Below are 26,343 nucleotides of genomic sequence, written 5' to 3' on the forward strand. Positions count from 1 at the left end.
GTTCAAGGTAATAAGAAAGATTTTTTTCTTGTTTGTTTATAAAGAAATGTTTAATTGGCATCTTCCGAATTCATGTTCGTTATTAGTTTCGTTATCGATCGATTTAAAATGCAATGGGTAACTTAGAACCGACAACAACAAACCTATGAACTACGTGTAGCTAATGCAGCGTTCATTGTTTTATTGTCTATACTAAAATCGCCAAAAATGTATTGTTATCATAGTTGTGAAGATAATAAGTTACAATGGCCCCTCGTTTATGTGGAATTGAATTCAAATTTATATTTTTATTTCCGTTTTACTGGTCTCACTGAATACAGATCTGTAATTGATTACGTAAAACTGTTACTTAAACCTTGACTTGTATAACATAAACTTATTGTCAGCCCTTTGTTTTGGTTGGTATAACACTTTTTTAATTTTATTAGGTCATCGCCTTTATTTGCGGCCTAATCGTCATATTGCTGATGATAATGGGATTAGTGTCCACGGATTGGCTAATGTCTGCGGGATGGAGACAGGGACTCTTCATGCACTGTATAGAAGAAAATGCCCCTGAACCCTTACCCTTTAATACCAAAGGTAGTTCTGGCTGTTATAGTGCCAGAGATGTTGGTAAGGTTAATTAACTTCTTAGATTAAATACGAAATAACGGTCCATATTTAATGAGTATGAGTAAAGTGGGGATTAGAAAAACAAGGGCGACTAATTGCAATATCGGACGCTTTATCATTTTAAGGAAATTTATTTTCTCTTACTTAAATGGTAATTAAATCGGTTACCTACCCAAACCCTAGTTAAATTGGGAATTCAGTCGCATAATTAATAGTAGCTGGGCAGTTACTACAGGTTGAACAGTCTTTTTAACTTAAAATAATAAGGCGTTGTCCTCCGAAAAAATCTGCAAATTACATATCTCACACTTTTTATGTTATTGAAAAACGACGGACCACGGCATCTGTCTTCTATGTTTATTTCTTTTTCGCACAGGTCTAGAATATATATCTTTTTCAGCTTATATTAAGGCATCTGCAACTTTGTGTGTGATAACTTTATTGACTGATCTTGTTGCGACCGTCCTTACCGGTTTGGGATTGCGGACGAAAGACCACCACACGAAATTCAAGTACTATAGATTTGCTGTAATAGTTATGGGAATTTCACGTAAGTGTCTTACTCAGCTTAAACTAGCCTTTTTCTAAGCCCAAATGTTAATGAATTTTATCGGTCAACGGAATTAAAAGCATGCTACGGAAAAGCCATATCTCAGAATACTATTCTCGCCGTCTCAATTGCCATTGCTGAATAAAGCACTACACACTGTATACTTGAATTACTCCGTTGGAACCTTCAAATTAAATTCTTTGCTCTCTGTGTTTCAGTTGCGTCAATTCTGATAGCTCTCATCATCTACCCTGTTTGCTTTGCTGCAGAGCTTAATCTGGGTAAGGTTTTCCTTTTTATTTTGTAATAACAAGTAGTGATGTGTTTTGTTAGGTAACCGAACGATATGGGAATTTGGCTGGGCCTATGGCGTGGGCTGGGGCGTAGCCATCTTCCTCTTCAGCGGGGTGGTTTTGCTGATCTGCGACAAAGAAAGCGAGGAGATCTACTATAAAGAACGGAAAATCGTGCACGATAACGATTCGCGGGCCTAGTGGCCACATAGTCTGCCCGACGTTGTCCTCTGATCCTAAAATGTGGCGTCGTATCACTCCTCACGAAGGAGTCGATGTCGGAGTGAATGAGAGGTTTCTTTGAATTGGGGAACAATATTTTTATTGCGGTCAAAACTCTTGATTTTGACCGGATGATTATTGTCCTGAATTGTTACAGGAGCCAGTGTGATTGTTGCTTGCCTGAAACTGAGTGTAATCCTGGTCAGTTTGATATATGTGAAGACATTATTTTTTCCGGGATTTACGTACAAAATAGTTTTTTGAATATTCTTTAGGTTTTAATTTATTCCATTTGGTTTATTTGTAAGCGATCAGTCGAAGTTTGATGTGGCCCGATGATGATTTATGATCTCTTTATTGTGTAAGGTTAATAATTGTTCACAATGTACCAAAATTTAATCATTTCTAACTGCAAACTTTCACTGATTCAACGTTTTCCTTTGTGCAACTTTAATTTAATTTACCAAACCTGAAAATATCGTGGTGAAAAGACATTTTGAGTAAATCGTTAACGTTTTTAGTTGCTCGCAAATGTAACACAGTTACCCTCCAACTATTTGTATTCATTCCGAACAGTTCTGCATTGTTACCATATTGTTTTAATATAAAGTGGCCAAGCAAGAACCCCTTAATACATTCGTCTTCATTTTTGTTCATGTATTTGGACGATTTACTAAGAGGTTTTTAGCCATTCGTTTGAAGAATGAGTGTCGTGCGTCTGAGAGGCAACCCGGGCAGGCTAGGTGTATGGATTTAATGCTAAAAGACTAATGAACCGTTTAGGTTTGCCAGGGGAAATCTCTTTGCAAATCTGTGAGTTTTGAGGAATTATGTTCACTTTATTTCGAGTCATGCAATAACGTGCTAGGTACAAGAGGGTTAATGAAGGTCAGTTTGTGATTCTATAGTAGAAACAATATAGATAATCCCATTATTATAAAGTAGTGTGAACGAAACTCGAAAAGGGCATCTTGCCTTTATTTTTTAAGTAGCACTGACATCATTTTTCAGAGAAACGGCTTTCCCACTAAATCATTAGGGTAGGATGGGACAAAGTCACCTAGTAAGCATTTTTAACTATGAGGCTTTTAAATGGGACCCTATCAAATTATGGGAATATAAATTTGAAGCTTACATAAATATGCACAACTTTGCATCCATAGATGAGTGAATTATCAAGTGTAGGATTTGGTAGTTTAGCCGATTAAAAAAAATTGAGTTATTATGAGTTTCAAAAATGGTGGATTAAAGCCAACCGGTCTTTTTTTCGCGATTTAACGTAGATATGACCTTAATTCAATTGTCCGCCGATTGTCAATAGCAAACTAAATATTTTCACACCAAATTGAGAACATTTATTAAAAATATGTCACTCATTGCCCAGTTTTTGTACGTTGTGTAACAATGTTTTTGTCAAAAAAAAGTGTAAAAATAGCCCTTATGTCTTTGAAATGTGGTTGAATTTTGTGGTTGGACACTTTTTGCCTGTCGACAATCAGCAGAAAATTGAATTAAAATCACATCTGCGTTAAATCAACAGAAAAAGTGACCGTCCGGCTTTACCTCCACCATTTGATGCTCGGCTTTGCTACGTGATACTATGTTCAATACATGTGAAAATATATATATTCACATAGTTTCTACTCAAAAAAAGCCTATTTCAAATCATTGAATGTCCAATTGTTATAAATCACTCACCCTCGATTCGTAAATATTGAATTTGCTTGCAAAAAATCGAAATATATTGTTCTAAAAATAATAATAATAAATATTTTTAACACGTCAAAAGTAACTTGTGCTTATTTCACCAATCCAAACCAAACTGAATGATATCTGTTGTATAACCAATTTGGTAACATTCAATGTCCTACACTACCAAAACAAAATGAATTGGTTGAGGGTTGCTGTTGTCCAGAAAAAGGCGGAGGGCGGCTTTGCCCTACCCTACCCTATTTATGCACTCGCGGGTAAAAATATTGCATATTTCGTTTTAAGTAATTATTCTGTGTTGTTTCTTTTAGCATCTTTTGTATTTTTTTTTATTGCTAATTGCCTTGCACTGGAGTGTTTTGCATATGTTATAGCCGAATGAATTATTATGGAAATTTTATAATGGACTCTTAGAAGAATTCATAAAATAGCCTGGTTATGGTTGTAAGATTTAATAAGAAAGAATAACAAAAACAAAAATATAATAATATTCTAAGACAAGGAAATATTTTGGTAGATAGTATTTCCTCCTCTAGTTCTAGTAATAACAGCATCCGTCTAGGCATGCATTGCAAAATGGTGGTTTCTGTGGTGGCAAACAGTGGTTTGATGGTTTCTTGGGAAATTCGATTCCATTCTTTTGTCCAGCAATTCTCAATTCTGCAATGGAGTTCGAAGCTGGCTTTCGTGTTCGTACATGTCGCTTCAAAATGTCTCATAAATGTTTATGGGATTAGCATTAGGACTTATTGGTTGGCAGTCTAGTACATTTTTCCCGATATCCTGAAGGTACTGGGTCACTGTTCTTGCGACATAGACGCGGGCATTATCATGCATTAGCACAAAGTTATCTTACCCAATAAATCTGGCATAAGGAAAAACATGCTCTTCAAGGATGTTGCGTATGTATCAGTCAGCATTCATTCTAAAATTTACCTCAAAAAAACTCTGTGCAGCTCTCCCGACTAATGTCTCTCCAAGGTATAATGGAACCGCCACCAAACCCAATGTTTTGTATAAGATTACATTTTGCGAACCGTTCCCCAGACCTTCTTTATACTAGACCACGTTCATTTGGCTCCGTAATTGTGTTCTAGTTTCATCTGTAAAAGGGATTTTTCCCCTTTGTTGTTCATTCCAATTAGCATGGACTCGTGCAAATTATAACCGTCTGATCTTGTGACGTGGCATAAATCTAGGGGCTTTGGCAGGACGTTTCGGATTTAAACCGACCTCCTTTAGTCTTCTTATTGCTGTTTTAACACTTACGTTGATTTGTCTAGTGATAAGTAATTTATTTTTCAGATACGGAACGGTAGATGAGTGATTTCGCAAGAATTTCAATCTTAAACATTGCTAATTTCTTGGTGTTGTACATCATTTATGCCCTTGACCAGACCGCCTTTTGTATTTTCTAGTCTCATTGTATCGTTTTACTTTACGAGACAGAGTCGATTGATGGATATGCAATCTCCGCGCAATATCTTCTTGTCTGCAACCGTCATTGACTAAAGTAGCAATTTTAATAGAAACTAACTCGCTTAAATGTGGCATCTCACTCACCTAAACTATAGAAATACGTTTGTTCTATACTTGTAATTTCCGACATTATTGCTTAATAAGCTATAAAAGCTATATCTAAATATTATTTTGTTTAAAATAAATCAAGTTTTATGTGAAACCTTTAAATGTGAGGTATCTAGCAATAATAAATCTAAAAGTGCTAAAGGAAACAAAAAATATAAAAATAATGACTAAAAATAAAATATGCAATATTTTTGACTGTGGGTATATATACCTTTCTGCACGTAATGTCTGTAATCATTTGCTTTCCAACTAACATTTTTTATTTAATATGTCCAGCTAATATTAACTTTGCCATTAGGGTTATAATAATTCTAAATTTTATTTTAAATAAACCAGGTTTATTTACGGTAGGTGGAATGCAAAAACTGCTAAAATGACCCTCGCTGGCATTTTTTTATCGAGCAGCTATAATTCCTTACAAATTTCAAAGGTTCGACACATGGTACCAATTTTTATAAAAAATCTTGCGAATAATTATTAAAGCGTACCGCTGATGTAAACGGCTTGTTTTTTGACTAAAATTCCATTCACAATAAAACTAATCCTGAGAACCTTATGAAAGAAAACACGTTACTGTAATGCTCATTGCCCAAATTAATAAGAACTTTGTGCAAAATTAAACAATGAAGAAAAAATTCTATAATACTATTCCCCGTATCCCTAACTGAGTAGACGTAGTCACTATTTCCTCGGACACTCTGTTTATGGGTAATTCACACAGGATTCTTAAACTGCACTATAGGGTCTCTCTAGTCGACAACGCTATGTACATCAGTTTCGGTTACTTAATTTATGTTCATGGTACCTATCGCTGCGCGAACATTAGAAATTCCAAACTTAAACTGTTTCCCGCAGAAAATAAATCTCCTATTGAACTATTCTTATTTATATGAAATTTTAGGTTGATTATCAATTTTATTGGGGGCGAAATGGCACGGAAGCTCAAAATCAATTTTAAACCGATCAACCAAGATTATAACAATTTGACATAGCCGTTGTGTTCCGTTTTCCATCATTTTCCGTTGCATGTGACGCCGCGCTTACTCACCATCGCTTCGTAGTTTGCGAACTACAAACCGCATCATTTTCACAAGACCCAACTAGTTTGCATATCATTTAAAGTGTTAGTTTGAACAAATACACAACGGCGGTGTGCACCTTGTGTTCACTGCTTGGTCCTTGAGGTTAACATGATTGGTGCTTCTTCAAAAGATTACATTTCCTCACTTTTTTGCATTGGAACATTTCCCCGTGGAGGTGAATCCTTTTTATGGTTTAATTAATTAATAGGCCCAAAATTATATAATTATACATAATTAGGCTTAAGACGAATATCAGAAATTACGCATAACTCGCCAAGTTAACGTATTCCTTAAAATCCCTCCCTCTTCAAAACAACTTCGTCCCTAATAAGTCTATACGTTAGCTTGGCCGTTTATAATAATTGTAAGTTTTTGATGCCAGAGAAGTGAATATTAAGTCTTGCATATTTATTTATACATTATGTGGTAAGAGTAGCTAATATTTATCTTATACATTTGTAATTAGTAGTACCAGCAGAGTACTAGATAACTTAGAAAACCAGTCACCTTGAGCGTAATGATTATTGTAGGGTTGCACAACGGCCCTTATTCCATATTATTTGCAACAAAACTGAGGATTTCTCTATTGGAGAAACTTTCCGAGAATTATATTCAGAACTATTGAATTGATTTTGTGATAAAATTATTGGATACTTTTCTCATTGAAATTGTTAAAACCTCTTATAACTAAGCATATCTCTATATCTGTAGATATTATAATTTATAACTAATACTCACACGAACGTATGTTTCTAGTCGAATTAACCGTATGAAGCTTTTGTAAAAGAGAATACAATTTACCATTTAACTGAAACTTCCATTGTAAGTTGTTGATGAACTGATATTCTGTGACCAAAATTTGAAGCACATTAACATACCTACATTTGGACAAATGGTGCGTGATTACGCTTTTAATCTACGCAGTTATCTATCTTTATTATTGGCAGCTGCAGTTTTATAACTTGGACCAATCCCCGATTTTTCGTTCATTATATTCAACTAAGAATTTGTTACTATTAACTTTATGCAAATTTAAGCTTATTTATACTTCTGAAAATAAACGTGACCAAATTCTCAAGACTTTTCTTAAACGATCCTCAGTTACGTTATCCACTAATTCCACTACTCGGTTTTACAACTCCGAAGGGAAACAATAAATGTTCATTTCTTGTGTGAAATGAAGCTGAAAAGTTCCGTTAGCTGAAAGCCTTTTCAGCGATGTACTGCTTGACTTCAAGTTCTATTAAAACCTTAACGCCACTGTCAGCATCCAGTTCCTATCCGACTAAGCTGGACTTTGCAGTCATATATTAATTCCTTCTATTGCCTTTTGCACTAAGTGCTCTGTGCAAACGACAGGATGGCATTACGAAGTGGTCCCTTCACAGAAAACCCACTAAACGCAGGTTTTAATTGACTTTATTGAAAAACAACATTGTGAGGAGTCTAATTTACTATTGGTTCGTTACAAATTGTATCCTAAGGCAGTCAAAATCAAAATGACAAAGTGTGATGTTTATTAGCATTTATTCCATCAAATGGCGATTATTGAATATCTCCATACAGCTATCAAATATTTACAATGTTACGGCAAATCTATCTATATACAAGTTGGTCAAATTATATATGAAATACTAAGGGAGCATAACGAACTTCTTTGTCCAAAATAATTCGCAAACATAACCAAACAAGGTATTATTTAACAAATAGAACGCCATGGCCACATGGTATAGGGAAGCAGTTAAGCATGGACAAGACCCACTTATTAATCATAATAATGATTAGCATCCCAATATAAGCATGCAATAGGTCAAGAAGAAGACCAAATATACGGTCTAAACGCTGATTTTTCGAAATAGAAAATATATTTTTTTACTGTCCCAAACCTGCAAACTTGACTTACTGCCCACTTATTAAATATTCTTTCATAAATGTGTATTCAAAAACCGTTACAACTAATAAATTACTTTATAAAAATATAATCCTAAAACTTCCATGAATTTCTACAATGTAAAAAGCGTTCTTCACAACTGCCCATCAGTTCTTTAAAGTCATTAATGATCACTTTAAACAGGAAATTTTCAAAAGTTGGCATTGAGGGTAAGAGTTCTCTTCACTGATAGGTCTTCAAGTGCAAAATTTTGCTAAAGCTTTTGAGTCTCATCAACCGTTTGAAATAGAGTTGATGAAAAATAACTTAGAAAGAACAATAACAATTTTTAAAACCGAAACCTTTAGAAAACATACAGTTATATTCAATTTTACTCGGATCAAATATGAATAGGTACGTGAACCAGCAATTGTGCCCTATCAGAGAATACCTCGTCACACATCTCGCACTTGTACAAATTGGTCGAATTTTTTGCGTGGCGCATAGATATTTCGGCCAATTCGTGCAAAGCGCTTGGGTCTAACTGTTCTTGTTTAATATTAATTACATTTGCAGCAGGCGGTGTTTCATCTTCAATCTGCGTGCTTTCAAAACTAGCAACATCCCGTTTTACTTCGTGAGAAATTTCGTGTCTGACCATATCGAGAGTCCGTTGACAGTCTGCCTGAGGTTCCAACGTTTGCTGACTTCCTAAATTTTAAAATAATTTGTTTAATGTTCTGTTAACTTGAGTCAATTGAAAAGGTAAGATGTAAAGGTATTTTTAAATCATCCGCCAATATATAAACATATCGCCACTAGAAGAGACCGAGAGAAATATACTTACCAAGAATTATTTCCTCTTTAACGAAAACTTGTTCAGTTTGAGGAATATCGGGCAAAATTGACTCCGGCTCTGCTTGAGACTCACTGTTTCTCTTTATTTTGGAAACTACCATTCCTTCCTTCACTAATCTCACTTTGCTCCCTGAAAGTCACATACTATAACTGCAAGTTATGATGAAAAATTTTGGAACTTACCTGGCGCAATAACGTTCCGAGAACTTCGAGCGCTATTTCTCCTTGGTCTCACTTCCATTAGACCGAGAGGTACATCTTCTTCTGCTTCCACGATTTGTTCTCCTACTATATCAGGAGCATGTTCTACAATCTAAAAATACTCAAATTTATGTAAAATTTAAAAAACTATTGTACGGCTAGAAAGAATGATTTAAAACGATTGTTTAAAGGTAAATGAAACTAAACTGTTGAAAAAAACAAACATACCAAATGAATTCTAGTATTAAGTTTGAAATTAAAAGGTTTATCAAGCTAAAACACACCAGAAAAAATTCACAATAATTATCCGATCGTATAAAGAATTATAGATTGTGGCGTTTAACAAAATTTGAAAGAAAAGTAAAATAAGTAAAAATACCTCTTCTACCGCGAAAACATCTCCATTGGTTGTATCCTCCTGTTCAGTTTCCTTTAGCAAATTCTCTACCGCCTCTCGAGTCTGAGCAGTTGTAGGAAACGTAGCTAAGGGATACTTTTCAGGATTTAAGACATGATAGTTTACGTTCTTAGTTCGTGGTCGAATTCTCTCTCCTGAAATTAGTAAATGAACATTTTTTCTTCTCTTACCTATCAGTTAGGACAAACCTGTAGCAGATTTTAGTTCTACCGGCTGCGTTTTAGTAATTAAAGTTCTGGTTCTATGTCGAATACGCCCATCTTCGCCTGCATCCACGGGAACTCGAGTTTTTTGGGTATGAATCATCTTTGGCCTAGATGGCACTGGAGTGTTATCGTTCTTTAGCTTTTTCACCATCTTCGACTTGGAAGTGGACGATTTAGGTAATACGAGCGACTCGTTATTTTCTATGTTGTTTAAGCTGTTGTATATATCGGATATGGATTCGCTAATACTGAAAATAAATAGTTTGACGCTTAGCAACTTTCATGATATTTCATATTGTTGATTATGACAATTTTTGACAAATAATTTTAAGAAACGTTAAATTTTTGTGTGGCAGGGAGAATACTTAAAAGAACTCTATTTACCTGGTCTTAGGTGATGAACTAGATGCCTTCCTAGATGACGTTCTTCGGGATCTTCTTCCTGGAGATTCCTCTTCTTGACCAGAGAGGGTTTCTGCTACATATTCCTCTTCTACCATTTCTTCCTGACTCATAGAGTACCTTTCTTCGATTATCTGGTTGTTAGCTGATATTGCATCCAATTCATGTGGTTTTAATTTGCGTCTTAAGAGGAAAATGTAATTCAAATATAAGGGTTGCATTTATAATATACACGTAGAGTTGCAGTACAAGGCATTAATCGATACATGTAGAAATTTGAAATATTATTAAAGAGATGAATCAATATAAAACAAGGCGACACGAGTAAAAATTTCCATTTTTGCAAGGTAAACAGTTTGTATTTTAATTACTTTTTGAGTATCCATAGTCTAAACTTTTTTAAATAAACTTTAAGTCTGGAGATACATATTCTTAAATGTGATAATGCAGTATTTTACCGTTATGGAGGTACAGGTCTCAAGCAAGTAAATATTTTCAATTACGTCACAGGTTTTTATGTATTTAACTTATTCCATCAAATAAGAGGAAAATGTTTAGTTTATCTGTTGAATTAGCCAATCTCTTTAAATGGCAATTTATATTTTGTATATGTTCAACCACAAGTCGTCTCTTACCGTCTTTTGTACTTTCTAGGTCCAACTTGCGGTTGGCGCTTCATCGCTGTGTTTAAATCGCAGTGATGGATTAGATGGAGGACCAAGTCTTGCGAAGTTGCGAATAAATCCGAACATACAGCACAACAATAAGGCGTCATGCTATGGTCATATTTCGGATCGGGGCCCGAATGGTGGGACCTAAGGGAGAAATTATATATTCAAAATAAAACCTATAAATAAGAACAAATCGAATTAAAATACAGCTTATAAAGATTGATTGTAACGCATATGTAAAATGTTCTTATCCTTGCTTAGGTTATAGTTTCAGTTTCCAGCTTTATCAGTTATCTGCGTCAAATATAAAGATGTAAAATTGAATGTACCTGATATGTTCTCTTAGGACCACCCTTTGGTTGAAAGCTCTCGGACAAACTGCACAAGCGTATGGTTTCTCCCCTGTATGGATTCTCTCATGCTTTCTCAAAGTTCCCCCATCCGCAAAAGCTTTCCAGCAAAAGCGACATCCATATGGCCTTTCACCTGAACCAACGCAAACATATTATCAATATAGCCAGGCGTCATTTTCATTTTTTCAACTTTTATTTCAATAAATTTAACCTGAACTGACCTGTATGAATACGTATATGAATCTGCTGAGAACTCCTTGATCCGAATGTTTTACCGCACTCCTTGCATGGGAACTGCCTTCCAGACAGACTGCTGTGACTATGTCGATGATTCATTAGGCTCCTACCATCAGGAAAGTCTTCTCCGCACACATCGCAAGTCACTACTTTATTTCTACAATTATAATCATTTAATTTTAAAAAATCGATACCTTCTTTAAAAACATACCTGTGCGACTGCATATGTCTCTTAAGGCGTGCCTTGTTATGAAATGTTTTTGAACATTTTGGACAAGCAAAATTCTTTTCCTATTATAATAAATTTAATAAATTTATATGTTTCATTTAAAAAATATACATTTGTTACCTTCGAATGTTCCCAAGAATGTTTTAGCAAAGCCCTGCCATCTTTGCAGGTACGACCACAAAGTGCACACGTGTTAGAAGGTAAATTCTTGTGTACGCCCTGAACGTGATTGGCCAAGGTATTTTCATCACCACAAATTTCCCCACAAACCATGCAACGATGTTCCGAACCCCGAGCGTGTACTTCCGCATGTGCCAAAAGATCCAAAGCTTCCTATATAATAATTAACATAATATGTGGACTTTAAATTAGATTTATAAATTTTGCTGTTACGGCTCGTGACACCCTGTTAATGGGTTTTTTGTTGGACACTATAATTTCGTGTTTTTTGCTTTTCTGAATTATCCTAAAAGCAACCGAACGATGGAAACAGCAGACTTTATAAATTCAGCTTAATTCTTGTGAGTAAATTTAAATTTATGGTACCTGGAAAGATTCTCCGCACACATTGCAAATATGTCCCAATTCGTGTTCGTTGAAATATTCTTCTTTAATGTGTATCCTTTGATGGCGCCGTAAGTTATCTTGCCTATGAAATGATAAACCACAAGTAGGGCAATAGAAGGTCCCGTATCGCGACCCGTCTGCTTCTGAATAATCTTCATCTTCATCATCGTCATAATCTTCCATTTCTCCGTGTTTTGATCTGGTGTGCTCCTGTGAAATTTTTGTTACACAATAAATTCCGCGTTATGCTTTACCCATAACCTTTTGATTTAAAAAAGAAACTGTATCTTTTGATTATTTGAATGACAAATATTTGTTTGTTTGTCAAATGAGTGGAACTATAGATTAAATTGTTTTGAAAAGCCAACTAAAAAACTTAGAAAAAGAGATTTAGTATTATTTATGTATAGGTAACTATGCAGAATAGTATAGAAAGGAGATTTTCTATGGGATAAATTAATTGGATTTCGAATTATAATATGCTTTTTAAGGTAATTGACATTGGTTCTTGCTAATGTCAACTTGATGTGCGTATTAAAAATCCCAGTACAAAATTCTCCAAAAATTCCGAAATGACGAATCTTTAACAATTCTTTATAATTCTCAAAATTATTGCAACACTGACACATATAGTTGGAATTTTCCACTATTATCTGTGAACACATAGGATCATCAAAGAGTTCGGACTTTATTTCACACTTAGCTTTATTTCAATATGTAATAGTTGATAAATGAAGTATTTATGTAAGTGTGAAACTCACTTGCATTAACCCAAGATCCCAAAACATTTCTCCGCATTTCTGACATTCAAACGGACTGTCTCCACCGTGTACACGAGAATGTGATGCTAAAGCTTTCTCTCTTGCAAATCCTACACCACAATGCTGACAAACGAACGGTTTTTTCGGATCTGTGACTGGGTATTTCAACTCATCTTGGTCTTGGTTAGCAATGTATTCGGTGGCATGCTCAACTTCTTCCGCATCTTCGTACGCCATATCAGACGGATGGTGATATTCGAACTGCAGGCTTGAAGATGCTAGAAACATTTTAATAATAAGGGGAAAAGTCGATTTAAACCATTGAAACTTTATCCTTTCTCTCATTAATATTGATTAAATAGTGAACCTTTCATAACATAATTCTTAAACAAAATTTAAGATGGAATTTACTCCAAAACCTTGCTCCCCTATATTTCTCTTTTTATCAACCTTTTCATATAGATAAATTAAATTAAGCCATAACAGTTTTCGATCAGACATCTATGATTTAGTTGCATGCAATTTTATGAGATGACATATAGAAGTTAAAGAAAAAAATCCACCTGCGTCAACAGAGTCATGAAAAGCATGATCATATTCCTCTTTGATAGGTTTCTTCTTTTTCTTCTTCCCGGGTCCTCGTCCTCTTCTTTTCGGTTTCTCAACAGTAAAACTATGGTCAAGAAGGGCAGTCTCTTCTAAAAATCAATGAATCTAGATATTGCCATAACCAATGATGCAATTTGGCAATATATTTACCTTCCATAGTTTCTGAATCAGGTATAAAGGCGTGACTTTTTAAATGGTTCATCAAGTCCGATTTGCGCATATACCTTACCCCACACAAATTGCAGCCATGTGGTCGGTCAGTCTGATGTGCTACCATATGGTTCATCAGATTGACTTTTTTTCTAAACCTGAAATTATACTTCTCAAATGTAACTGAATTAATTATTTAAAAGTAACTCTTCAATACCTTCTGCTGCAAAAATCGCAAGGATATGGCCTAGCTGCTGTGTACTCATCCTGGTCAGTAGGTAATGGTATATCTTCTTCTGCAGTTACATGAGAGGAACCTACAGCCTCTTCAGACCCGACTATAATTTCTTCTGGGCAACCTTCAGCTATAAAAAAAAGTATATAAATAATTCTTATAAAGCAGATTAAAAGTAATAACTTACCCCAATGATCAGCAATAATCTCTTCTGTTACCTCCATTATCTGATCCTGACCAAAAGCTGGATGATTTTCATCTTGCATAACCAACATGTTTCCATCTAAATCAGAGCCAATCAAATCAAGCAAAAAAGGAAATTCGCATTAAATAAATTATAAAGCATCCACCAAAGTTAATTTCCCTTACCTGACAAATACATAAGACCTTCATCTTGCTGCTCCTGTTCCTCTAAAGAAATATCCTCACCCTCTTGGTGAGAATTGCCTTCCACCAACTGTAAAAAAATATATAGTCTCAAATATTAAGCAGTAATAATGATTTAATAATTGAAGCTATGAATTATGTATTTTGCTTGCCTCGTCAGTTACATCTCCAACTTCTTCAACATATTCTACCACTTCTTGGGCATACTGTTCTTCTGTCTGTATTTCTTCAACAAACTCTTCAGATTCTGAGGGGATAATTTCATTTTCCATTATAACTTCTTCTGAGTGGACCTCAATAGATGGGTCCTCCCAGCTTAAGCTGAAAGTGACATTCTCCATCTTACTTCACCAGACTGTGGCATATAATTTTCATATTGAATTTTCTAGAAATAACATACCAGAAATCATAGATGGACATTTCTATAGATAAATTGCAAAGAGAATTGCACAAAGAAAGGTTAAAGCCGTGAAATCATTATTATTGTCCAATTAGAAAGTATTCTGAACCATTTAATTTAGATTTTTAATTTTGAAAATCCGCAACAACTAGCAATTGCATAGTTTCATCAATTTTTCTGCACCTCTCTGTTCTCTGCATAATTTATTTTATCTAGTTTTTAGTTCAGGAAGTAATAGCTGCTTGAGATCATACACACAGACGAATTTCTCTAGTCATATTTTATATGATTTGTGTTGTATTTAGTTAATTCTATTTCTTGTTTGCTCACCCTGGTTGATTTTTTTCTTCTTTTAAATGTGAATCTATTTTAATTGACACTTTTATATATTATTCTTATATATTTGTAATGGGCAACCTATAAATAAACCATAAATTGATTTATTTTCGACGGAAACCCAGCCAAGCAGCCAGGCAAATTCAAATTTGATGGCATGGATAAATGGGACAAGTAAATTTATTAGTAAGGCTTTTAGTGGCAAAGTCAGTAAGAAATCTGAATTCAATGTTAAATTTTTGAATCTGACTTTATTGATAATCTACTAGATCCTTTTAAAAACATTGTTTGGCGCGTATTAGTATTGTTTCAGATTTAACATACATCCTCTTAGGGAAGGCAGAAAATTGTAAAATAATGGCCTTGGAAATACACATTATTATGTATGCATAATAATGTGTATTTCCAAAATGTATAATAGTCAACTTACAGGATATTAAAATTTCAGCCTTGAAATTTTTTCCTTTGCAGCTTTTCCAATTTTTGTGACATTTAGTTCAAATTTGGAATGTACATTTTTTTATAAAAATCCACACTTTTCATCATTTATGCGAACGGAGTATTAGACTGTTTTCAAATATAAAGGTAATCTAATACTATGAAAATTTCTAGTGTGGGTGAAAAAATAAATAAATGTCATCAGTAATACAATTTTTGATTTCTTATATCAGTACCATTTGTGGAGCCTACATGCAGGATAAGTATCATACATATAAAAATATTCTTTAAAATGTTCTTAACATACAACCTTGATATAACTTCTCAAAATCAAAAATATGCATCAATTTTGGTTTGTAATAGCAGTATAGATATTACCCAGGGCATTCGAGGGTATCACTTTGAGTTGCAAGCAGTTAAGCAGAGACTTTACCATGTTTTCTCAATAATCCAATTCGCAGGTTCAATGGGAAACAAAGTAATTTACACCTAATAAGGAAGACAAAGTATTTGCAGTTTGTATATTGATTTTTAGTAATAATATCTATTAGATTTTCCAAACCCAAGAGAAAAGAATTTGGCTTTGTTCTTGAGGTCTTTTGAAGGACAGAAATCAAGTCTCACAGAGATTTTAAAGAAGGGCATTGGCCTCCCAAATAAACTTAAATTAAGGCTCAAATGTAGGGTTACCTTAGGTTAGAGGGCTGCGGAGGGGTTTGATTTGACAACTGCAATTGAGGTTATGCAAAAAATTGAGGTTACTTACTGTTGAAAGACTCTTGAAAACGTAAACAGAATGATAGTTTATTTACTTAAAGAACAATTAGAACAATTCTGGTTGATACACAAGGGGAAACTACTTTGATTGTAATTTATGCGGATTTCAACAACGTCCATTACTGCTAAAGCTTGTATTTGCTTGGAACGTTGAACTAAATTACATCATATGTGAATCAGGGAGTTGGTGCTAAGATATCACGGACTTTGGCCGATTATTCTAACAATATAAAGCTATTTGGATTACTAAAACATACCGAAGGACAGTACTTACGCTGATATTTATTGAAAATTCAGCCAATAAGCACAACAGCGTCAATTTCTGTTTGTGAATACTAGGCAAATGGCTGCTGCAGTTTGACGTCCCGAATTGGGGATTTTGACTTCCGCAAAAGTGCAAATACCTTATGGTAAGGTTCCCGAGAGGTTAGAGGACATTTCTGAATGTAATTTACACAGGATTAACTGGTAATTACTTATTTAAAGAGTAAAATACGCTAAATTATAGGTTATAAGGAAAATTTAACCTAAAAACTCACCTTCAACTATCAACCGCCATTGACATCAGCCATCTTGCTCCGCCCATCAATTTCCGTTTTGGCGCGAAATTAAAAACTTAAATACCAAAATCAATTTGCGTGAAATATTAATTGATGTATACTAAAACAAAGTCTTTAAAATGTCAAGAGATATTTGGAAATTTTATTGCAATAACTACTAATTAACGGTCACAGGTCACGTTCATAGTCTTTGATTAAATGTGATTTCAATATTTCCAGGCCCCTGTGCTTTGCGATTCGGCGCAAGATATATTTCCTGTGGCATACACCCCGGGAAGTTTGAATAAGCATGAGCACCTTCGATGGCCCAATAAGAGAAATACCCGGAATAAGTGTGGATCGTTTTGATGGAGAAAACTTGAAATCCAGCGTTTTTTTTTTGTCTCATTGCCACACAGATCATATGCAAGGTCTTGAAAATGTCCAATTTCAGAAGAAGCTCGTATTGGAAAACAAGTATTTATATTTAAGTACGGTTTCAGCAGTGATTTTGCGCGTTTTATATCCTGGCCTTACACGCCAAATAAAAGAACTGCCCTTAGAACAGGGGACTTCAATTGAGCTGGAAAGCAGTATGTACATTTCGGTGACGTGCATTCCTGCGGGACACTGTCCGGGGTCTGTAATGTTTCTTTTTGAAACTGATAAAATTCGTATTTTGTATACTGGTGATTACCGGATTCATGCTCATGATATAACGAAATTTAGATGTTTTTATGATGTTTTCGGCATTGTAAAATCAATTAACAAGATTTACTTAGACACCACATTTTTCTTAGAATCATATAGGTCATTCCCTAAAAGAGAAACCAGTCTCTCCGAGTTATGCAACGTAATTCTGCAGTGGACATCGCAACATCCCAAAAATAGTATAAAACTTAACTTTTGTGGCAGGTACGGTTACGAATATGTCTTTACAGAAATTTATAAAGTTTGCAAAATGCAGGTTCACGTAAATAAAGAAAAATTTCAATTTTGTTCAGTGATTCCCGAAATGGATAGATGTGTTACAACAAATGGCTCATCTACTCAAATTCACAGTTGCTATTGCCCATCCAATGACATTTTGTACAATCACGATATTCACAAAGTTAAAACAGTAAAGTTATCAGCATTTCGATGGAAAAATCGAGATTTTAATAACAGCGGCGTTTCTGAATTCGCTGAGGACGGCATATTGTATATTTGTTATTCAACACATGCATCTTATGAAGAAGGGCTGGCATTGCTGGACTTCCTAAAACCCAATGCTGTTCATGTGTGTGTAGATCGACCTAAAGATCCTATTACTAATGCGAACATACGGAAACTTATTGATAAACAGTTGAACAAAGATAAACCGCAGAATAAGCTTGTGGAGGTGCCAATGCTATTTGATGTCGTAACTGAAGTGCAAATTGGGTCAAGTATCGATATAAGTAAGTGCGAACCTGAAGTGAGCTCTTCACTTAAGACTTTTAAAAATGATAATATTTTGGATTCACCTCCTTGATGATAGAATTTTATTTTTCGTCCCTTTTCATATGGTAGTGTTTAAATTTATAGGAGTTACGAAAGCAAATCGCATATCCCTCATGTTTTTGTATTACTACTGACCAAATTTCAAATGTTTTATTTTATTGTTACTTAACTTAGGTAAAGTTAGCGGTGCTATTTTTTTCTTACGCATAAAATTTTATTGTAATAAAAGTATATCTTTATAAGTCTATTTAAATGTCTAATAAAGTGAATTTTTATATTTTATAATAAATAATAACGACTAAAAATTACATCGAGGCAGTAGATACTATTAACGGTGACAAAAGATACCTTTGCTTCGAAATCTATAACCTATATCACAATAAATAGTAAATACAAGAGGCAAGTATTTAAATAAGTTAAAGGGGTCGATGAAACCAGTTTCTAGATTGAATTATAAAAATGCTCTTTTATACTTGTTACAGCCTATCACAGTATTATACAATCAAGAAAGTACTTAAAAAAAATAAATTAATATAAATAACAGTAAAACATGTGCAACATTTACACTATTTTTCAACCTTATTCAAATCAAATAATGCGGTAGGCAGTTCCTTAGGCAAATAATTGGTTTACATAAAATACTGCGTTTACGGTATGTTTAAAAAGGCCACTTTGTGGTTCTACATATTCTAATTTCACAATTATCCATCTACGCGAGTTATGTATGACGTACGTGCAATCGCATATGATTTTATAAGTAATAAAATATGGTTGAAGCGGTGTAACCACAGATTACGAAAGAGAATCGAATAATATATGTAAGATTTTTGAGTTTAACATAAAATGAAATACGGATTTAAAAAGGATCAGCAGAATTAATTAGTAATATTGAAGGGTTTAAAAAATAATGACAGAACAAGAGACGTTGTCCGCCTTAGTACGAGTAGGATTTAACTAAAACAACACAACTATTTTTTAAGGTATCGCAAAATTGTAAAACTCTTAACTTTTCACATATTTTTTACTGGTAAGGTGTCCTCGGATTGACGTTTATCATTTCACTAGTACTAAAAAAATTTTTTATTAAAAATGTGAACTAGAATAATTTAAGGCTCATACCTTTTTCCGCATTTTATGTGGATTAAAAGTAAAGCAATGCCCAAAACTAAACAAGCGACTCCCACTACGATGTACGCTATGCCCAGGAATGGATTTTTTCCTCCAAGTAAAGAAGTTGTGCTTAAAATCATTTTTTTGGATCCATCAAATTGACTTACATCATAATCTATTTAAAAAAAAAGATAACAATGAATCACACATTACAAATTATCCTTACTATATTCCACTATTAACAGATAATCCCCTTTCATCAACCCTTCTATAAAATATTTTTGGGAATGGTCAATTCTTCGGTACAATTTTCTAAATGTTGGAAATGCAGCTGTACGCATCCATACAATAAGATCCTCATTCTGGAATCCTGAAAAAATACATATAGAATATATGAACATGGGTAATATACAGCTCACATATTGGCACAAATGAAGGACATTTAGTAACATAGAGAAAATGAATGGGCAACTAAACATACCCAATCAGAGTTCTTGCCTAACTTATTATCTCTACAAATCAGATATCCTTTATTTGTGGTCAAGGGCCTTCATTACCTAAGTCTGCGAGTTTTACAATAATTAGATACACATAGACACTAACCATTATTATCAGGTTGTTCTGGATCTAATTCAAACACTGATCTATTCCAGGCCTTTGGTTTGGTATAACGGCTTAGGGCTTCTTTTAAGTCACCAGCTGGATTCCGAAATTTAATATTTTTGTCAGAATCCCAAGCTATTCCTGTATTAATTAAAGGTACATCAATCCATTGATTGCTCACACTAATAGAAAAGTGCAGGGAATCTAAAAAATTGTTGTTCTTAAGAAAATATTTTCCTTAAAATATTTTTTTTATTTGCCATTAAACATTGAGTTAGCTATGGCTCCACATGGGGCAATGGGTTTTTTGCTGTTATCTACTGTATCATAATCAAATGGTTTGCAATCGTGGGAAGGATCGGAACCAAGATTTCCCAAAAGTTGATTGTCATCTCTGGATTTTACATAACGTCTATGGTTTTGATAAAAGTTACTAAGTCCATAATACATATAAACAGTTCCCTAAAAATTAATGTTATTTACAGTGGTTATAATTGAAAAAGAAGTCATAATTTGCTTAAGAGATAAAAAAATTTAGGTCACTGGATTTAAAGACAAAATTTGATTACTGAAAATATAATGGAAAAGATTGAGGCAAGATTTTTCATCATTTTTGAAAATAACTAAGCAATACCTTATTTAAAATTCATAAATCATAATTTAATAGATTTTCGAAGCCCAGTTCTTCTAAAATTAAGGTCAGAGTTTAAAAATTGTCTTTTTTAAATGGCTATAGAAAAACTCAAACTTATTATTACTGTTCAAACATTATTAGTTAGAAATACAGTCTTACCCCAAAATTTTCTGTCAAAGTAAATTTGATGTGGCAGTAACACTTTGCATTATCATCTGCTGCTTTTGTCTTCAGATAGTTAATACAAGTCTGATTTGCTTCTTTATAATGGTACTTGTCACTGTTCAGTGGGATAGTGCGATTGCAATCTGTATAATCATGAATAAATTCCTTAACCTCATCAGAAAAATAAAGTAATCCAATGCCAATGGGTATGAAAGCTATCCCTATTACAAAGAAAGTGGGTAATACTGTTCCAGCAGTAAGGATTGGCTGCCATGCTGGAAGTTTCTGTTGTTTAAAAGCACTGTCTGAAATATATAACAAGGATATAATTAATGAATGTAATACAATATGTTTAGATAGCTAGTATCACCATACAAAATTATGGATAAGTCTTATGTTGAGTTTCTATCTATCTCTTTTGTATTAAAGATTGCTGCAGCAGTTTGTTAACAACAACTGAAACTTGGGCCGGTCCATATTTTATATTAATGTTTTTCATATATAATATATGCTGATGTACACTCAGTTTAATTTAATTTGCCTCTGGAGGATAAAACTTAGCACGTACTGATCTACACATATTACAAGAAATTGATTGATGGTAGAAGGTTTTGTATAATTTTAAAGACCTCAAGGGTCGGCTCCTATTATTTTATTATGAAAATGACACATCAAGAGATGTTTCGGATCAATAAAATAGGGTGTAGTTTCCGTCTCTACGAGGTTAATTGGCCGTTATTAAGGGCAAACCTTGAGAATTCCTCAACGACTAAATATGGAAATTGGATGTTTACCAGAGGGTTTCTTAGAATTTGCACTTTCAGCACTGTCAGCCACAGAAGCCATGACACTGTTCTTGAAAGTATAACTCTATTTAACCAGAAATCATTCAAAAAGGAAATAGAAAATTCCTATTTATTATTCTTTATAGATTCTCCGATAAATTTTCTGTTTCTTTGCCTCGGAAAACGTTATCATATCATTATCACAATGATCTAAAAATAAAATGACATTTGACGCTGTAGGCAGGTGAAGACACGTGACTGTGACAAGAATTCATTAAAATTAGAAAAGCTCCCCGAATATCGCATTAACCTTGGTTCATTGTCTAACATAGAGAAGGATAGAAATAATATAATAATTTTGAGGAATGATTTGGCATTCATTCGTCTGTTGGAGGAAAAGATGTGAGCAAGTAGTTCGTCACTGAGAAGCTAAAAATTTAGAACTGAAGTGTAACCACCGAATTATAATTCCTGCCTTATAATTTTTTCTATATTCCTGGGAGAATTCAATGATTGGTTTATCAGTAAGGATCATTCTTACCAATATTTAACATTTTTGTTTAAGTACAGGGTGTCCCAAATTCAATAGTTTTACGGAATACTTCCCGGGATATATTCCATAAAACTGGTGGGGAATTGTTATTTATTATTGAAGTTTCCATCAATAATTTCTTGCTTTTTCTATTACATGGTCGATTTCGAGGAAATGAATGTTGACAGTGACAGAAGCGCCACCATCATCTAGATTTCGTATATACGGAGTGTTTTAGAAAACTCTGTATTTTGAAGTCTTCTCTGTGTGTGTTCTTTATTCGGAATGTTAAACTATATTCTGAAGACTTTGCTGTCGAGTCTAGTGGCGTAGTTCCAGTAACGGTTAAAGTAGGATTCGTATTATCATCAGGTAACGGTTTTTAAAGAATGATTCATCATGAATAGTCCTTTAAGAACGATGTTCTTCACGTTATCGATCAGGTCTCGTTTCTGTTAGCATTTGGTCACGGCTAAGTCAAATATTTGAAATATTAAATTTTTTGTTAATTAAGTTAAAGTTTATTCACAAATATTTTAGTCAAATGTCAGATTTCTATTTTTATAACATGTCTAAAGTCTATTAAAATACTCTGCGTTTATGCAGCTTCGGGCTTGGGTCAGCTTGATGAGAGCAGTAAAGGGAGAGAGAACGTTTGACTGCATTTATTATTATATTTAGTTATATTTTGTTATCGAAATTGAAATTTGGTTAGTTTTCATATTTTTTTCAGTACTAAGGAAGTATCTCAAATACCGGATAATCATAAAAAAGTTAGCAATATGCAGTAATCCTTTAAGTAGCACATGGATTGAACCATGAAAAATAACACACAGAATAAGTAACACATGAATTTATCTGAAGACATCTCCCTGACTGTCCTGAACTAACTTGAACTGAGCGGAACTAAATTGATAATTGAATGCCTATTTGAGTCTTTTTTCCGTATTTACTCTTTATAATAATTGCATATTTAAGTTAACTTTCCTCCGTCGTGCAAATGCAGTATACGTATAGGCACGCCTGAATGTTGAATATTTAATGCTCAAGGAGAGCGCACTTATTTTCTATATTCCCACGAAATGACTCATCGATCATTTGATGTGGGTTAATATCATAGGACAACATAGTTATGTGCAAGATAGGTAATGGCAGGGCCCTAAAATTTTAGCAAGATATATGGTGATGCGTGACAACAGATGCTTTAGAGGAGTGACTCAAATATTCATTAACGAAACATAAGACTGCTAAACTGTATCCAAAAATTAAAAAATAAAAAGCTCCGGATAGTTTATTTAAATTAATCCTTATGGTCACCATTTCCCCCACCGACAGGCTTTTAAAGGCCTCCATGTACCTGTAGGCTTTTTTCCTGGAGGTTCTTAGCTCCCAATGATTCACTAGACCACTGGCAAATAAGTGATAGATTCTCTCGTTGAGAACGTTTGCAAATGGGGAGTTTTTCGGAAACCCCAGAGAACTATAGAAAGTTGCTAGACATCCCGGAAGGACGCGCAGATAGATCTGTCCATACGAGTCCAACTCTTCGGCTCCACTAAATAAACTTGACGCGAATCGCTTTACGAGAAATGCGCAATTTGCCTGTTTTAGATTATAGTTTCTTGCTTCCTCATCGGCTTCTATTCTGAAATTATCTGCAATTCCCATACATGTTCGGTCATTAGTATTTTTCATCCACATTTGAATATCGTTTTGCGGCTGATTCCATTGAATTTTTCGGTCAATCATATCACTGAAGGACTTTACGTAGTCTTCTGAAAACTTGGGAAATCTTGAAACTACAGTCAACTCCGCCGAATAATACGAGGAAAATAGGAAGTAGAATGCTGCTGCAGATATGAAGCATAGTCGATGAGAGAGGAACGGCAATGTCTTCGTCTTTCTTAGAGCATTTGTAACCCACAACTTGTAGATTGCCTCAAGAATAACTATTGAGCAAACACATGCCACGAAAGTGGGAATATCTCGGAATGTTTGGAATAAAAAAGTATAATCATTCAGAAATGTGGGCTTATGCACCAGAAATGTAACGCAAGTAGGAAACATTGCGTTGGAAAAGCTCAATTTTCGTTCCATTATGGCCCTTTGCCAAAGGAAGCAGAACGCTATGTCGGACTTTTTGTTTTCAATGGAATCCAGAGCTATCAAAAATTTATTGACCAACAAATTCTTGCTCTTGGTCTTGATTACGTTATAGTGCAGGGGCCAGGTTTCAGTCAACAGTTCCACCATCCTGTATTCAAAGCCTGCTATGGTATCGTCCTCTAATATCTCAACAAATGGTGGGCAGTGGAAGGTAGTTGCTATGATCTTTTTCCCAGTTTTAACAAAATACTGCTTCGGATCCCACTTCTGTTGATAAAACTTATGCATTGAGATGCTATCATGATGAATCAATTCTGTCTTATTATCCATCAAGTAATTCATCCGGATTGTTTGATTAGGTAGAAAATCTATAAGGTTTACTTGCAGAGCGTGTTCGTAAATGTGTTGATAAATGTTCAGTTCAAGGGGGTTGTAATTTCCGTTGGGAAACAAAATGACTTTCGTGTGTGGGATTAACAATGGAGCGATTTCCATGAATTTTTTTAAGGTAACGCGGAATACGTATGAATCGCATTGATCTGTCAAAAAGTGCAAAAAGTGCGTGTTGGTAATAATTCTAACAGGAACAACAGTGTAAATGTTATGAAGAGCTTCAGATTGTTCATCCTGGTAGTAGCAGACATTCTGGGACCTTTTGAGGAGAATTAGCAATAATTTTTTAGAAATTGGCAATGAATTTTTCTCTAAGAATTCTGGTCCAATTGGGCGTCCATGCACGACTAAAAAAGTGGTAGCAATTACTATTAGCGATTTTGAAATTTTCATTACGACTTGCATTGAGCACTACTGTGATTCTTTCGATCAGCCGGGCAATAAAATTTGAGATGAAAAAATGGTTATTAGAGGCGATTTCAGTTAGCACTTTAACTATTAAAACTTTGGACTCGCCCGGCAATAAATTATTTAAACAGGAAAAAGCCTCTACTTAGGTACGCACTAATTTATTAAATATGCATGATGATGCTTTTTCACTTAATTTTTATTTACACTAGATATGTGATTTTTTATGCATTATCGCTCAGAAGACCCTGATAGCCCGAGAGTCCAAGAAAGCAGGAAGAGAATAATAATAGAGATACAAAGACGCTTCATAAAGGAGAGTGTGAAGCATAATTAACCAACTTCTAGATCTAATTAATATTCCTATCGGCTTTGAACTACATAGTTTCTTCTAACTATTTCTTGGATGAAATACGTGAAATCGAAGAAAATCCACGTAGTCTACACAATACGTCAACCTTTATGGCAAACATTTTGTGCTATAGTGCCAATGGAGTGAACTGAGGCCTATCGCTTCAGCCGAACAAGAGCTGATTGTCGCTCGCTTCTGTGTGTACAACGAGGTTTCAAGAGGACCTGGCTCACTTACCTATATTTTTATTGAAAAATCAAAGAGACCAGTGCATGGGACAAATTGAGGGTTCCGCAGGCAGAACACTGAAATTAAGACCAATTGAGTGGCGATGACACGTTGAGGAGTCAACTCTGAGAGGTCTGGTAGGATAGTTGATGAAAAAGTGGTCCTTGAAGAGTTGCAGACATGCTACTCATAATACCAGTTTACTCACAACTGATGATTATAATTAAGTCATAGAATTTCTAAACTTCTTGAACATTGATATGTCTGACGGATGATACAAATTAGAGCCAGTGACACTGTCATATGATCATTTTGTGAAGGCGCTAATGCATGGATGGATCTGCATAGGGAATGGTAAGAGACGCATTGATATCAATTCTATGTGAGGCTTTTTTGTGCGAATATAATTAAAGGTAAAATTCACAATGACTTACAATAAGAGAGTTTCTCACTACGAGCACTTGTAATACCGTTCATGGCCGTGACACGATTTAAAAATATGTAGAGTTCACTCGTATAAGAATCGCTAAATAACTGAAACAATTTGATCGAATTACTGTTGTACTTTTGATGATATAATTACTTTCTGATGATGTTCCTCATAACTAATTCAGAAACTTTGCGAACAATCGATGGAAATGCTTTGGACACCGTGGGAAACTTTACGACTTGTTTCAGTATTAAATGGCAATTCGCAATGGATACACATATCTCCTTGGACCTCCTCTATTTGCTTATACTATCGCTTTATTACCTTTGTCAATAAATATTGTATAACAATGTAATCCTTATTTTGTGGATTTCGCTTTATCTGGCGATTGGAGTATATTATCAGTTCGGTG

At 34.4% G+C, this 26,343-nt stretch overlaps 5 protein-coding genes across 13 annotated transcripts in view; 2 read left to right on the forward strand and 3 right to left on the reverse strand.

Annotated features, from left to right (window-relative positions):
• LOC136343439 (p53 apoptosis effector related to PMP-22) overlaps positions 1-7,132 on the forward strand; it is a 37,895-nt gene extending 30,763 nt beyond the window's left edge. For all 4 annotated transcript variants that reach the window (XM_066290164.1, XM_066290163.1, XM_066290165.1 and 1 more), the window contains 4 exons: positions 429-615; positions 1,016-1,165; positions 1,384-1,446; positions 1,499-7,132. In XM_066290164.1, the coding sequence (XP_066146261.1) occupies positions 429-615; positions 1,016-1,165; positions 1,384-1,446; positions 1,499-1,659 (561 nt within the window). In that variant the 3' untranslated portion in view covers positions 1,660-7,132. The remainder of the gene's footprint in view (positions 1-428; positions 616-1,015; positions 1,166-1,383; positions 1,447-1,498) is intronic.
• A 437-nt stretch (positions 7,133-7,569) lies between these two features.
• On the reverse strand, positions 7,570-16,737 carry LOC136343348 (zinc finger protein 16). 4 transcript variants are annotated; one of them, XM_066290029.1, is made up of 20 exons: positions 16,704-16,737; positions 14,366-14,598; positions 14,196-14,283; positions 14,014-14,109; positions 13,809-13,956; positions 13,592-13,749; positions 13,396-13,530; positions 12,833-13,110; positions 12,051-12,281; positions 11,625-11,837; positions 11,487-11,566; positions 11,260-11,432; positions 11,015-11,171; positions 10,650-10,829; positions 9,997-10,197; positions 9,595-9,860; positions 9,368-9,540; positions 8,971-9,100; positions 8,777-8,917; positions 7,570-8,640 (listed from the first exon to the last, which is right to left on the reverse strand). In XM_066290029.1, exons 2-20 carry the CDS (start codon positions 14,552-14,554, stop codon positions 8,330-8,332), a joined length of 3,348 nt encoding a protein of 1,115 aa, XP_066146126.1. In that variant the 5' UTR covers positions 14,555-14,598; positions 16,704-16,737; the 3' UTR covers positions 7,570-8,329. The 4 variants fall into 4 exon arrangements, with proteins under 4 accessions (XP_066146126.1, XP_066146122.1, XP_066146123.1 ...); XM_066290025.1 differs by lacking the exon at positions 16,704-16,737 and adding an exon at positions 16,439-16,567; XM_066290026.1 differs by lacking the exon at positions 16,704-16,737 and adding an exon at positions 16,078-16,113.
• Snm1 lies at positions 16,449-18,493 on the forward strand. Of its 2 annotated transcripts, none has more exons than XM_066290043.1 (2): positions 16,449-16,574; positions 16,944-18,493. In XM_066290043.1, exon 2 carries the CDS (start codon positions 17,014-17,016, stop codon positions 18,214-18,216), a length of 1,203 nt encoding a protein of 400 aa, XP_066146140.1. In that variant the 5' UTR covers positions 16,449-16,574; positions 16,944-17,013; the 3' UTR covers positions 18,217-18,493. The 2 variants fall into 2 exon arrangements, with proteins under 2 accessions (XP_066146140.1, XP_066146139.1); XM_066290042.1 differs by having other exon boundaries at positions 16,507-16,632.
• On the reverse strand, positions 18,446-26,218 carry CDC50 (cell cycle control protein 50A). 2 transcript variants are annotated; one of them, XM_066290045.1, is made up of 8 exons: positions 26,085-26,218; positions 25,936-26,035; positions 20,692-21,002; positions 20,159-20,360; positions 19,899-20,102; positions 19,522-19,665; positions 19,305-19,470; positions 18,446-19,252 (listed from the first exon to the last, which is right to left on the reverse strand). In XM_066290045.1, exons 2-8 carry the CDS (start codon positions 25,976-25,978, stop codon positions 19,207-19,209), a joined length of 1,116 nt encoding a protein of 371 aa, XP_066146142.1. In that variant the 5' UTR covers positions 25,979-26,035; positions 26,085-26,218; the 3' UTR covers positions 18,446-19,206. The 2 variants fall into 2 exon arrangements, with proteins under 2 accessions (XP_066146142.1, XP_066146141.1); XM_066290044.1 differs by lacking the exons at positions 25,936-26,035; positions 26,085-26,218 and adding an exon at positions 21,492-21,704.
• Positions 23,053-25,498, reverse strand: LOC136343231 (uncharacterized). Its single transcript, XM_066289819.1, has 2 exons — positions 23,372-25,498; positions 23,053-23,173 (listed from the first exon to the last, which is right to left on the reverse strand). The coding sequence occupies exons 1-2, from the start codon at positions 24,916-24,918 to the stop codon at positions 23,053-23,055; spliced, it is 1,668 nt and encodes a 555-aa protein (XP_066145916.1). The 5' UTR covers positions 24,919-25,498.
• Positions 26,219-26,343: the final 125 nt, after the last annotated feature.

Source organism: Euwallacea fornicatus, chromosome 14 (genome assembly GCF_040115645.1).
Source record: "Euwallacea fornicatus isolate EFF26 chromosome 14, ASM4011564v1, whole genome shotgun sequence".
NCBI classification, from domain to species: domain Eukaryota; kingdom Metazoa; phylum Arthropoda; class Insecta; order Coleoptera; family Curculionidae; genus Euwallacea; species Euwallacea fornicatus.

Excerpts from the sequence above, each read along its gene's own strand:
- LOC136343348 (XM_066290029.1), bottom strand. The coding sequence starts at position 14,554 with ATGGAGAATGTCACTTTCAGCTTAAGCTGGGAGGACCCATCTATTGAG. Across the intron at positions 10,198-10,649 it reads CCTAGAAAGTACAAAAGACG|ACGCAAATTAAAACCACATG; the intron begins GTAAGAGACGAC and ends TTTCCTCTTAAG. Across the intron at positions 8,641-8,776 it reads TAAAGAGGAAATAATTCTTG|GAAGTCAGCAAACGTTGGAA; the intron begins GTAAGTATATTT and ends TTTAAAATTTAG.
- Snm1 (XM_066290043.1), top strand. The coding sequence starts at position 17,014 with ATGAGCACCTTCGATGGCCCAATAAGAGAAATACCCGGAATAAGTGTG.
- CDC50 (XM_066290044.1), bottom strand. The coding sequence starts at position 21,543 with ATGGCTTCTGTGGCTGACAGTGCTGAAAGTGCAAATTCTAAGAAACCC. Across the intron at positions 21,003-21,491 it reads AAATTCTAAGAAACCCTCTG|ACAGTGCTTTTAAACAACAG; the intron begins GTAAACATCCAA and ends TATATATTTCAG. Across the intron at positions 19,471-19,521 it reads TCTGTTAATAGTGGAATATA|ATTATGATGTAAGTCAATTT; the intron begins GTAAGGATAATT and ends TTTTTTAAATAG.
- LOC136343231 (XM_066289819.1), bottom strand. The coding sequence starts at position 24,918 with ATGCAAGTCGTAATGAAAATTTCAAAATCGCTAATAGTAATTGCTACC. Across the intron at positions 23,174-23,371 it reads TCCAGGAAAAAAGCCTACAG|GGCCCTGCCATTACCTATCT; the intron begins GTACATGGAGGC and ends CTAAAATTTTAG.